The 13,895-nt window shown below is 44.8% G+C and overlaps 1 protein-coding gene across 1 annotated transcript in view; it reads right to left on the bottom strand.

The window, feature by feature from the left end:
- The window catches only part of ABCG8 (ATP binding cassette subfamily G member 8), a 238,405-nt gene that overhangs the window by 119,958 nt on the left and 104,552 nt on the right, over positions 1 to 13,895 (bottom strand). Inside the window, exon 3 of the mRNA XM_069233997.1 lies at positions 7,117 to 7,273. Coding sequence (XP_069090098.1) covers positions 7,117 to 7,273 — 157 coding nt within the window. The remainder of the gene's footprint in view (positions 1 to 7,116; positions 7,274 to 13,895) is intronic.

Raw genomic sequence — 13,895 nt, 5'->3', positions numbered from 1 at the left:
TTTCACTATTGCAAGGCCTATCTCTTTCATAGGTTAACATGGGGTTTGCTTTAAATAACCTTTAAGTTCAGTTTCCCTTCGGGAGCAGATAGAGACTATGGAGTTTAGGGTCTCTAAAAAATAAACAAAACAAAACATCTATAGGTAAAGTTGGTTTTTAGATTGTCAGTTTGAAAATGCCACTTTTAGAAAGTGTGCATTTTCTTGCTTAAACCATGCTGTGAATGTGCATTCCCTGTCTAGGTCAGATTGACAGTTGGGCTGTTTTTGAATCTCCATTAGACAGTGACACAAAGGGAGCTGGGCTGTAGCCTGCATATCCTGATGGGCCATCAGGGCTGGAGGGGAGAAAGGAGTGCATACTTACACCTGAAAGGGCTATGCCTGCCTTCATATAGTGCAGTCTTCAACCCCCTGGTTTGAGTCTGGAACCAAGCCTAAGCAAGGCAGGATCTTGTGATCAACAGAGACTTTCCTTTCACATTTGCCCACTCCAAAGGCAGAAAGGGGTATAAGTAGTGGACCCCAAACCTTGGATTTTTAGATTACTTCTGGACTCAAAAGGAACTATGCCAAGGAGAAAAGCGGAAGAGGTGGAGGAGGAGTACTGCCCCTTTGCCTGCAACTGTGCTTTGCAGGGTTGGCCTGCAGTTGCTGCTTCTGCCTGAAAGAGGACAAAGACTGGACTTTGTGGTATATTCCTGCTTGTGAAGTTTCTCCAAGGGCTTGGACTGAGCTTGCCTCCTGTTTTGAAGTCTCAGGGCCATCAAAGACTTCCTCTGCCAGCACCTGGACTCTCTGCTGAGACTCCTTCCCTGCTAAGTAGTGCCCTATCCAGTCACCGGGCCCCTGAATGGTGATGCTGGTAGAACCAAGGTGGAAATCTCTGCACAGGATCCGTGCTGGGAAAATGTTGATGCATCACCTGCAACGCGGCTGTAAAAATGAACCACCTGCATCGCGGCTGGTGAAACAATGCAACACCCACTTGTGGCTGCTGAAAATGACGCAACCCCCACGCAGAGCAGTGTTCCATCACCGTGCGGGCAGATTTCACACACATCATTGCTGGGTGTCAAAATCAATGTGAACTTGCACGGAGCTGAGGTGCCCTGTCCGGAAATCGATGCATCGCTCTCTTGCGGGAGAGAAAAACAACGTATCGCCTAGCCGGAGAAGAAATTATGCATGACCTCACTTGCGAGTAAGGAATGTACGGATCTCCGACTTTTCTGATGCACGCTCGCCCTCGCTGCTTTAGTTTTGATGCAAACAAGGTACTTTGTGTAACAACAGCGTTTCCATTGTTTTCTATGGAGTAAGATTTTATAATGTTAAAAATTCATAACCTTACTTGTGTTTGTTGTTTTGGTCTTGTTTGATTTAGATAAATATTGGCTATTTTTCTAAACTGGTCTGGTGTACATTTTGTAGTGCTTTCACTGTAGTACTCTGTGTGTTGGTACAAATACTTTACACATTGCCTTTGGGATAAGCCTGACTGCTTGTGACACGCTACCAAGGGGGTGAGCAGGGGTTATCCAAGTGTGTATCTCCTTTACCCTGACAAGAGTGACGGTCCCTGCTTGGACAGAGTGCAAACTGACTGCCAACCAGAGACCCCATTTATGACTTACCACACCGCTTTTCTCCCCGCTCTACCTAGGTCATCTAGCACCAGTGCTTAATTTGTAAATAAAAATGTGCCGGTGCTCAAAGCCCTCTTAAACACGTGGCTGCTGCAATTAAATGGGTGCGAACACGGAATACTGAGGCAGCGTAATCCTGAAGCCATCTCCGGCCTCTTCAATCCATATAAAGCCACTCCCTGCCCCTTCAGCTCACTCTTGCAGATTTCTGCTTTTCCCCTTTGTGATGCTTTTTCATTTTTCTCTTCCTCCGTCTTTCCCATATGTGTCCTTTACTCGCAGTAAATGTTTGAGGCAGAAAAATAAGTGCCAGCCCTCAAAAATAAGTGCCCGTGCTCTGCACCAGAAACAACAAGAACAAATAAAGCACTGTCCAGCACATACTATTGACCAGATCTAAGTCTCTTTGCTTTTCTCTAGCTGAGCTGTTTTGTTTGCTATAGTCTTTCGTAGCTCTAGGATAGTGTAGCTGCCTATTAAGGCCTCCCAGGTCTTTTTAATTTGAGGCATCTTGTGCCAGCCACTGGATCAGACGTTTCAAACGAGTAGCTCAGGAGCTACTGGTAGGTCACCAGGATCTTCAATATAGCTCTTAGAGGCAACACTAAACCCAGAATCTCATTCAGAGGTTGTGTGCATATTCAAGAAGTCAGTACTAGTCAGCTCAAATAACTTACAGTGACAGCCAGCCAAACCAATAGCAGGCCCCTTAATAACACTCAAATTCACACCATGTTGGCCTGTGGGGTCTGCCGCATGATCATCTGGCTCCACTCTCCATCTAGCTAAGTCACAAGGAGTGTGACTATGTAGTAGTTCCTGCTCTATCAGTTAGACCATGTGTGTAGGCAATGGACCATGAAGAAGAAGGCCAGCAGTAGCCTGGACTGTAACCAGTGCCATCCTATTGAATTGTGAGACTGCATGAGCCAGAGTGAAAATATGTTAGTTGGATGCATGAGCAGCCCAAGAGCTGAGGCAAGCAGGGTATGAATTCAGAGCTGAGACAACTAGGAGACTCATGTGCATTCATATGTATGCATGCATGCATGCATTTGTGAACATTTATGTGTATCTGTGACATGATGTACCTCCCTAATAAACAGTGTCACTCCCTGGAAGCTGTGCCTGGTGTTAAGGACCACCAAAGGTATACACTACCCCATTCATAAGGGGGTCATCTCTGGTACAACTGTGACTGTTCATGGCATAACTATGGCAATAGCATATTAATGCCCATCTTTTACATATTTTGGGCATTAATAATCTAGTTGTGGCATACTGGCAGTCATCATTGACACTTGAAAAGCATTACTGGTCTACTTTTAGCCATTCTGGACAAAAGGATGTCTGACCCTCACATAATAATGGGAATGACTGATGTATGGTTGATATCCTGGACATTATGGTGTCCAGACTTGGCACCCTGGTAGCCCTAGCATAATGGTGGGCATCACTGTCATATTACAGGCAACCTTGATACTATGGTGAGCATCCATGCCTATGACTGTAAGCAGAAAATATAGGCGGCATTAGTACATTTGATTGTGAGTATTTGATGAAAATATTAAGCTGATGTTTGGGGACTGTGCAGTTACTAAAAATGAAAACTGATATTTTCAAGGCTTTTTTTCAGGAACATTTATTTCTTATGGAAAATGGAGTTTGTTTGCTCCAAATAAAAAGTGGCATTTGTTAAAAAATGTGTTTTCAGGTATTGAAGGATAGAAAAGTGTGCAGTTCCAAAACACATTTAAAGTTGATAGTTGAATGATAGTTAATGATGGACTGGACAGTCTCATATCATTTGTGTCAGATGGCACACATTGCTCTGGGTGTTTTTTAGTCAGCATGAGGCATTTAATATTGATAACCTTTTTTCTGGCATTTCTGTTGTTAACCTCACCTGAAATACTTGGGTTATCACTACTGGCAATACTGCTTAGATTGGTCATGGTGTAATGTTAACATATGCTGTCAATATCTTACAGTGATAACATCTGCTATTAGCTTGGGAGGGCTTTTCTTGAGAGGAGCTGTCTTAATTGCTGAGGTTCTTTCTCAGCTATGAAAGTGTGTTAATTGTCACTGCCAGACCTTCTGTAAGGGAACATCACTGCTCAGGTAAGCCAGATCGCCATCCTTCTTAGAAATTGTTGTGCTATGGTGTGTTGAATTATGACGGAAGCATTATTTTTGGTCACTTGGTTAAATGTTGGGTGTGAATTATTTACATGTTTTCTTTCCAGTTGAATGTATGATGTTTCAGCTAATAAACACGTTAAAATGGAAATGTCAGAATTTTCCAAAACGAACAATGTGAGAATTGGGTTTCTGGTTGAGGAGGGTAAAACCCCACTCAAGCAGAAACCACAATCCTTGTCAGGATGAGGCACAAGCAAACCCCAAATTAATCTGAGCTCAACCGTTTAGTAACTTGACACAGAGCAGTCAGGCTTAATTTAGAAACAATGTGTCAAGTATTTATGCAGCACTTCAAACAGTAATAAAGTGACTATGCTACATAAGAAAAATCCCACACCACTTTAGAAACATAGACACAAGACCAAGATTAAAAAAATCCAATCAGTAGAACCAGAGACATGCAATTTGAAAGATTATTTTTTAATTTCTTTATTGCCATTTCAGATGACCAACATCAATGGACATGTTAGGAAAATAACATTACTCACTATTCAGGCCCAACATCCCTACTCATAACTTCTCAGGATACAGTCCTCAGGCCCCTAATACAATTTGAAAGATTTAAGTGAAAAATAGTGCCACTTGCATGCAAGACTGGGAGAAAGTCACAAGATCAGGCTAACAACGTTGGAGCCTGTTTCAGATACAGGGACTAGGTTTCTCCTGTTGCAATGTTACCTTCTCAGTCCATCACAAAGACACCTGCTCATGGTGGAAGGGGCTGCAAGGAGCGCAGAAGCATCATGGAAGCTCAGCAATATAGCGTGAAGAGCAGCATGGCATCGTGGACGGTCGTTGCTGTAGCACAAAGAGCTATTGTCATCGGGAGTAGGCAAGCAAGAACTTCACAATGGCACAAGCGGTCAGTGCTTTAGCACGAAGAGTCGGTTTGACGCAAGCTGTAGCATGAAGAGTCAGGTTGATGAAATTTTGCATTGGCGGGCTGTGCGAGTGACAAGGTTTTGGTGCCAACTGGCCTGTTCGTGGTTGTGAAGAGCACAAAAACTTCAGTTCAGCAACTATGGGGCCACACCAAGCTGAGGGCCAGCACTGGGGGAGGGGTCTAGGACTTGGTCCAGCTTGATTTGGATGCTGGTGCAGGTGGATGTGAGCCTGTTATGCTCCTCTGGCTCTGAAGGAGAGGCCAGCTGACTAACCCTTGGAGCCACTCTGAGAGTCCTGGGTTCAAGTGCAAATCCAAATCCCTCTGATCCTGGCAGGAGGGCAGCAAGACACCAGTCCACCAAGGCAGCAGCCCTGCAGGGCAGTAGTCCAACAGAGCAGCAGACCAGCAGAGTGGCAGTCCTTTCAGCAGCAGAGCAGCCCTTCTTCCTGACTTAGGGCCTGATTTAGAACTCGGCGTGAGGGTTACTCTGTCACAACAGTGACAGATATTCCATCTGCCAAAATCTAAATCCCATAGGACATAATTGGGTTTCGATTTTGGCAGACAGGATATCCGTCACTGTTGTGGCTGAGTAACCCATCCGCTGAGTTCTAAATCAGGCCCATTGTCTCCCAGGTCCATAAGTGTCGTGAAGAGTTGGTGTCTAATACATAAGCCTTCATTTGAAGTGGGAGAAACTACTAGAGGTTTCCCTTTGAAGGTGACAGGCTTCCTGCCTACCCTGTCCTGGCTCCAGACTAACTACAAGGGGTATGCAACCCTTTTACTAGAAGCAGGATACAGCTTATTCAAGTGTAAATAGGGTTGTGCCTGGCTCTGCTCTCCCATCCTGCGAGTGATGACTTTTTAAGGCACAATTAAGCTGTCTATTGTGCGTGGTTATCTAGGAGGAATACATAAAGCCTGACTGTCAACTACACCCAGTCATGTGTCCCAAAGGAACGCTGCAGGCACTAAATGGCTAAGTTAGGAAAATGGCAACTTTCTAAAAGTGGCATTTTTAGAACTGTAATTTAAAATCTGACTTCAACATTAGAGTTTTGATTACAATTCCAAAGACACCAAACAGTTATTGATTACCTGCTCCTATTTGGAAATTATCACCTATTAAATGTAATAAGGGAACTCCAATGTTATCATATGGAGGAGGCAAGCCTTGCAGTAGTGAAAAACGATTTTGAGAGTTTTTCATTACCAAGACATGTACAACTTTTAACTCCTACATTTTAAATACACTGCATCCTGCCCTCTGGTCTCTGTCTCTCCAGGGCCTTCCCTAGTGGTGACTTACATGTATTAAAAAAGAATGCTTGAGCCTGGCAAAAGATTTGTTTTGAGAGGTTGAAATGGCAGTTTATAACGAACAGATGGGCTGCAATGACAGAACTGAGACATGTTTAAAGCACTACTTAAGTGGGTGACACAATCAATGCTGCAGGCCCATTAGTAGCACTTAGTTTACAGGCCCTGGACACAGATAGTGCCATTTTAGTAGATACCTACAAGTAAAATAAATATGCCAGCTGGGTATAAGCCACATCTACCATGTCTAAAGAAGAGAGCAGCAGTCCAAAAAGCCAATAAAAATGGGTTCAGAAATCAGGAGAGTTAAGTCAAATAGTCTGGGTATGAGCCTGCAGAAAGGGCCAAGCCCAACAAACACGATTTAGGAGAATTTTAAATGTCTGTGGTTTGTCGTTCAGAAAAAGCAAATAAACATACAGTTTAATATTTCTAGACAATGTTAAATTATGTGTTCCAGGGTCTATATCCTTTCAGTCAGGAGGGAACTTAGAAGTGGTCATTATTTCCTTGCCCATGAATAACCTTTCATAGGGACCCTGCCTGGTAATTCCACACGTGGGCAAATAACGTGAATTATATGCCTTTGGTGAATAACGTGGGATTATTTGTTTTCATGCTGATTTGCAGTTTTCCCCCAGAGTTTCAGCAGCCAAAACCTCCAGTTGAAAAACAAAAACTTCACAGACTTCACCGGTGCCAAAACTCTGCCTTTGCACTCATTGCTTTTGTACATTTGGCTGTGCAATTGTGTCTTTTGAGGTGGCCTACATTACTTTCTATATACCAGTGCTTCCATATTATGCTGACACTGTAAGGGTGGCATATAAAGAAACAGCTGTGCATTTTTATGACTTCTTCATGACCTCAGTTTTAAAAGTTACTGATCCCATTAAAATCATTTTTTATAGTCAATTTTACATTACACCAAATACACAGTCTGAGTTTCCCTAGGAGCTCATGCTCTGGTTCTAAGCAGTGTTGCATTGCTTGCTTGGCAGAACTCATTTTCTTTCTCTTAGCCTTTGCTTGGATACAAGAGGATGCACTCACCTGAACTTCCTATGACAGCCAGCATCTGACCACTGCTGACTTTAACATTCAGGTTTTCAATAGCCAACATATGAGAACCAGGGCCTTTGTTCCACTCCCAGGGCATTTTCAGCTCTGCCAGCTTCTCATACCATGGTATCTGAGCTGCCAAATTCACCTGGAATACACAGGAAGACTTTTAGTTTAAAAACATAGGAGCCGACTTACAGAGAGGTGTAACTTAACGATAATCATGTTTAATTTACAGGTATTCTCAAGTAATGCACAATCCTGTTATTCATGAAACCAGGCACGACAATGAAATGCTATTTAAAAATGTCTTTAGTTTGAAATGTAGAGAAAAGCAAGACAACAGTTCTAAAAGTAACAAAACATATGACACGCATACAATACACCAGTGGTGCAAATGAAAATTATGAAATTGAAAAGAGTAAAAACGAGTCAGAATGTTTCACTCACTTCAAATTGCTTTTCCACATCACCGTTTCATTTTCCCCACTCATCCCGTGAAAACTGGGTTCATTGCAATTCCTTCACGTATGGTTACCCACACTTTAACTTAGGACTGGATAAGATGATCAGAAATGCGTTGCAAAACGTGTCAATTTCCTTAAAGGTAAGGGCTTTGGAGGTGCCAAGTATGCAAACAACAGCATCTATCGCCCCCCATCACATAAACATCCTTCCACCCTGCACCTCTTTGGAATCGTGGGTATGTAAATTTGGAGTACTTTAGCACGACAGGCCACGCTTATTAATATGCCACACAAAGCCGTTTCAGTAAATTCTGCACACTCGTGCGTGTTTAAACCACTCATGTCTAAGCCAGTCGCACTTGCATTGTTTGGGCTTGTGTCAGATGTCTCATTGTCTGTCATATACAAGCATGTGTTTCTTAGGCACTAATTTACATTTTTTATGTCTTCTGGGAATATACATCTGTGAACATTGACGTTTTGTGCTAGACGTTCATGCATGACTGCTATTGTGTATGTTGATGCATACAAAGCCTTAGATTTGATTAGCAAGCCTTCTTGAAAAGTTTGCTGTGGCAAGTGTATTGGGCTTGATTTTGGTCCAAGATAGTGGCACTGACTGTCAAATCTCTATCTCACAGGCCACATGCCCACATTGATATTTGTATTGCTTTGTTCTGTGTATTAGTGTGTTATATTTATATGCAATAGCATTATTCACGTGAACAAGCGAAAGATATGCATTTTCATAAGATCATTTTCAAGACTTTTGAAGTAATCATAAAATCTTTGTATGTTTTTAAAAAAAGTAAGAACAGTAAGGGCTTTTTATTAGACATCAGATTCCAGGTCTGGTTTTCTCCTTCATAAATCTACCCCAGAATGTTCCCACTTACAAATTGATTTCTTTTTCTTTTTCTAGCATCATGCATATGCATAGTAATATCATTTGTGCTTGGAATAGTATGCTACCACAACTATAGCAGCAGTTCTACTTGACATGGACATGTTTGCTTCATTTTTAAAGAATAGGAGTGCCGCCCTAAAGATAGTACTCATAAATGCCCTTTGTGAATTCCCAAAGTCGTAAGCTTAGACGTTTAGTCTAAGTTTAGACCAAACGTCTGAGTTTACCTTTGTGAATCAGGCCCAATAATGTTCGTCAGCTTATATTTTGCTTATGATAGTGTAAAGAAATGGCTCCCTGTTGCAGTTACCCCCCACTTTTTGCCTAATACTGATGCTGACTTGACTGAGAAGAGTGCTGGGACCCTGCTAACCAGGCCCCAGCACCAGTGTTCCTTCACCTAAAATGTACCATTGTATCCACAATTGGCACACCCCGGCATTCAGATAAGTCCCTTGTAACTGGTACTTCTAGTACCAAGGGCCCTGATGCCAAGGAAGGTCTCTAAGGGCTGCAGCATGTCTTATGCCACCCTAGAGACCCCTCACTCAGCACAGACACACTGCTTACAAGCCTGTGTGTGCTAGTGAGAACAAAATGAGTAAGTCGACATGGCACTCCCCTCAGGGTGCCATGCCAGCCTCTCACTGCCTATGCAGTATAGGTAAGACACCCCTCTAGCAGGCCTTACAGCCCTAAGGCAGGGTGCACTATACCATAGGTGAGGGTACCAGTGCATGAGCACTGTGCCCCTACAGTGTCTAAACAAAACCTTAGACATTGTAAGTGCAGGGTAGCCATAAGAGTATATGGTCTGGGAGTCTGTTTTACACGAACTCCACAGCACCATAATGGCTACACTGAAAACTGGGAAGTTTGGTATCAAACTTCTCAGCACAATAAATGCACACTGATGCCAGTGTACATTTTATTGTAAAATACACCACAGAGGGCACCTTAGAGGTGCCCCCTGAAACTTAACCGACTATCTGTGTAGGCTGACTAGTTTTAGCAGCCTGCCACAAACCGAGACATGTTGCTGGCCCCATGGGGAGAGTGCCTTTGTCACTCTGAGGCCAGTAACAAAGCCTGCACTGGGTGGAGATGCTAACACCTCCCCCAGGCAGGAATTGTCACACCTGGCGGTGAGCCTCAAAGGCTCACCTCCTTTGTGCCAACCCAGCAGGACACTCCAGCTAGTGGAGTTGCCCGCCCCCTCCGGCCAGGCCCCACTTTTGGCGGCAAGGCCGGAGAAAATAATGAGAAAAACAAGGAGGAGTCACTGGCCAGTCAGGACAGCCCCTAAGGTGTCCTGAGCTGAAGTGACTCTAACTTTTAGAAATCCTCCATCTTGCAGATGGAGGATTCCCCCAATAGGGTTAGGATTGTGACCCCCTCCCCTTGGGAGGGGGCACAAAGAGGGTGTACCCACCCTCAGGGCTAGTAGCCATTGGCTACTAACCCCCCAGACCTAAACACGCCCTTAAATTTAGTATTTAAGGGCTACCCTGAACCCTAGAAAATTAGATTCCTGCAACAACAAGAAGAAGGACTGCCTAGCTGAAAACCCCTGCAGCGGAAGACCAGAAGACGACAACTGCCTTGGCTCCAGAAACTCACCGGCCTGTCTCCTGCCTTCCAAAGATCCTGCTCCAGCGACGCCTTCCAAAGGGACCAGCGACCTCGACATCCTCTGAGGACTGCCCCTGCTTCGAAAAGACAAGAAACTCCCGAGGACAGCGGACCTGCTCCAAGAAAAGCTGCAACTTTGTTTCCAGCAACTTTAAAGAACCCTGCAAGCTCCCCGCAAGAAGCGTGAGACTTGCAACACTGCACCCGGCGACCCCGACTCGGCTGGTGGAGAACCGACACCTCAGGAGGGACCCCAGGACTACTCTGATACTGTGAGTACCAAAACCTGTCCCCCCTGAGCCCCCACAGCGCCGCCTGCAGAGGGAATCCCGAGGCTTCCCCTGACCGCGACTCTTTTGAACCTAAAGTCCCGACACCTGGGAGAGACCCTGCACCCGCAGCCCCCAGGACCTGAAGGACCGGACTTTCACTGGAGAAGTGACCCCCAGGAGTCCCTCTCCCTTGCCCAAGTGGAGGTTTCCCCGAGGAATCCCCCCCTTGTCTGCCTGCAGCGCTGAAGAGATCCCGAGATCTCTCATAGACTAACATTGCGAACCCGACGCTTGTTTCTACACTGCACCCGGCCGCCCCCGCGCCGCTGAGGGTGAAATTTCTGTGTGGACTTGTGTCCCCCCCGGTGCCCTACAAAACCCCCCTGGTCTGCCCTCCGAAGACGCGGGTACTTACCTGCAAGCAGACCGGAACCGGGGCACCCCCTTCTCTCCATTCTAGCCTATGTGTTTTGGGCACCACTTTGGACTCTGCACCTGACCGGCCCTGAGCTGCTGGTGTGGTGACTTTGGGGTTGCTCTGAACCCCCAACGGTGGGCTACCTTGGACCAAGAACTGAGCCCTGTAAGTGTCTTACTTACCTGGTTAATCTAACAAATACTTACCTCCCCTAGGAACTGTGAAAATTGCACTGTGTCCACTTTTAAAACAGCTATTTGTCAATAACTTGAAAAGTATACATGCAATTTTGATGATTTGAAGTTCCTAAAGTACTTACCTGCAATACCTTTCGAATGAGATATTACATGTAGAATTTGAACCTGTGGTTCTTAAAATAAACTAAGAAAAGATATTTTTCTATATAAAAACCTATTGGCTGGATTTGTCTCTGAGTGTGTGTACCTCATTTATTGTCTTGTGTATGTACAACAAATGCTTAACACTACTCCTTGGATAAGCCTACTGCTCGACCACACTACCACAAAATAGAGCATTAGTATTATCTATTTTTACCACTATTTTACCTCTAAGGGGAACCCTTGGACTCTGTGCATGCTATTCCTTACTTTGAAATAGCACATACAGAGCCAACTTCCTACATTGGTGGATCAGCGGTGGGGTACAAGACTTTGCATTTGCTGGACTACTCAGCCAATACCTGATCACACGACAAATTCCAAAATTGTCATTAGAAATTGATTTTTGCAATTTGAAAAGTTGTCTAAATTCTTAAAAGACCTGCTAGGGCCTTGTGTTAGATCCTGTTTAGCATTTCTTTTAGAGTTTAAAAGTTTGTAAAAGTTTGAATTAGATTCTAGAACCAGTTGTAGATTCTTAAAAAGTATTCCAACTTTTAGAAGCAAAATGTCTAGCACAGATGTGACTGTGGTGGAACTCGACACCACACCTTACCTCCATCTTAAGATGAGGGAGCTAAGGTCACTCTGTAAAATAAAGAAAATAACAATGGGCCCCAAACCTACCAAAATACAGCTCCAGGAGCTTTTGGCAGAGTTTGAAAAGGCCAACCCCTCTGAGGGTAGCAACTCAGAGGAAGAGGATAGTGACTTGGAGGAAAATTCCCCCCTACCAGTCCTATCTAGGGAGAACAGGGTCCCTCAAACCCTGACTCCAAAAATAATAGTCAGAGATGCTGGTTCCCTCACAGGAGAGACCAACACCTCTGAAATCACTGAGGATAACTCCAGTGAAGATGACCCCCTGTTAGCCAGGATGGTCAAAAGATTGGCTTTGGAAAAGCAGCTCCTAGCCATAGAAAGGGAAAGAAAAGAGATGGGCCTAGGTCCCATCGATGGTGGCAGCAACTTAAATAGGGTCAGAGATTCTCCTGACATCCTAAAAATCCCCAAAGGGATTGTAACAAAATATGAAGATGGTGATGACATCACCAAATGGTTCACAGCTTTTGAGAGGGCTTGTGTAACCAGAAAAGTAAACAGATCTCACTGGGGTGCTCTCCTTTGGGAAATGTTCACTGGAAAGTGTAGGGATAGACTCCTCACACTCTCTGGAAAAGATGCAGAATCTTATGACCTCATGAAGGGTACCCTGATTGAGGGCTTTGGATTCTCCACTGAGGAGTATAGAATTAGATTCAGGGGGGCTCAAAAATCCTCGAGCCAGACCTGGGTTGATTTTGTAGACTACTCAGTAAAAACACTAGATGGTTGGTTAACTGGAAATGAAGTGTGTGACTATGTTGGGCTTTATAATTTGTTTATGAAAGAACACATTTTAAGTAACTGCTTCAATGAAAAGTTGCATCAGTATCTGGTAGACCTAGGTCCAATTTCTCCCCAAGAATTGGGAAAGAAGGCAGACCACTGGGTCAAGACTAGAGTAACCAAAACTTCCACTGGGGGTGACCAAAAGAAAGGGGTTACAAAAACTCCCCAGGAGAAAGTGGGTGACACTAGAAACAAAGAAAAAGAGTCCTCTGTAGGCCCCCAAAAACCAGAACAGGTGGGTGGGCCCCAAGACACAACCCAAAACAAAGGTGGGTACCAGGGTAAGAACTGGGATGCCACTAAGGCATGGTGCCACAACTGTAAACAGTCTGGGCACCACACCAAGGACACTTCTTGTCCCAAAAACAAACCCCAGAACAAAATTCCAGGGGTAACCAGTGTAGCCATGGGAGATGACTCCTCAGATGAGGAGGTCTTCATAGCCTTCAACTGGAAACAGGGCCCAACAGGTGAGTTGGAGATTCCAGAGGGAAGTAGACACTTCCACCACCTACTGGTGAATGGAATCCCAGCCACTGCCCTGAGAGACACTTGTGCCAGTCACACTATTGTGCATGACAGGCTGGTGCTCTCAAACCAGTACATCCCAGGTGAGATGGCCAGAGTAAGAGTTAGCCCAGACAGGGTCACTAATAGGCCTGTGGCTCTTGTGCCCATAGAAGTGGGTGGAACTTTTAGCTGGAGAAGGGTGGTAGTCAGTACAGACCTCCCCCTTGATTGTCTCCTTGGAAATGACTACCCAGAGGTTAGTCAGAGCCCAAGAGAAGAACTGGTCCAGGGCCAGTCCTCTCCCAAGGATTCTGGAGTGCCTGCCTCTGCAGTAAATGCAAGTAGGCCCCAGAAGAAAAAGAAAAGGAAACAGAGTACGAAAGGTGGACAACCTTTAGCCAAGGTTCCAGCAAGCCAAGGAGATTCTGCTCCAGTAGGGGAGAACTCCAAAAATGGCTCTGATAAAGTCCAGCCTGACCCACAAGAAGTCCTGGCTAGTCAGGCAACTGTTAAGCCTGAGTGGGTGGCTCCTCAGCTAACAGAAGAAAGAGTGGAAGAAGGGTGTTTACTACAAGATGTGGTAACCCCCCACTCTAATACAGCAGACAGGCACCCTGAACCCAAAGAAGCCTGTAACTTAGCCCCTTCCCTTGTAGGTGAAGAACTAAAGGTGTGGTTCTGGGCACTGACAGCTGTCAGTGGCCTCTGCTGGGTGTTAGCCTTTATGGCTGCACTATCCTTAGCATGGTGGTCTGACCCCATGCCAAATAGCAA

Source organism: Pleurodeles waltl, chromosome 5, assembly GCF_031143425.1.
Source record: "Pleurodeles waltl isolate 20211129_DDA chromosome 5, aPleWal1.hap1.20221129, whole genome shotgun sequence".
NCBI classification, from domain to species: domain Eukaryota; kingdom Metazoa; phylum Chordata; class Amphibia; order Caudata; family Salamandridae; genus Pleurodeles; species Pleurodeles waltl.
The sequence above is the reverse complement of the archived record's forward strand: the minus strand, read 5'-3'. Positions and strand labels throughout refer to the sequence as shown.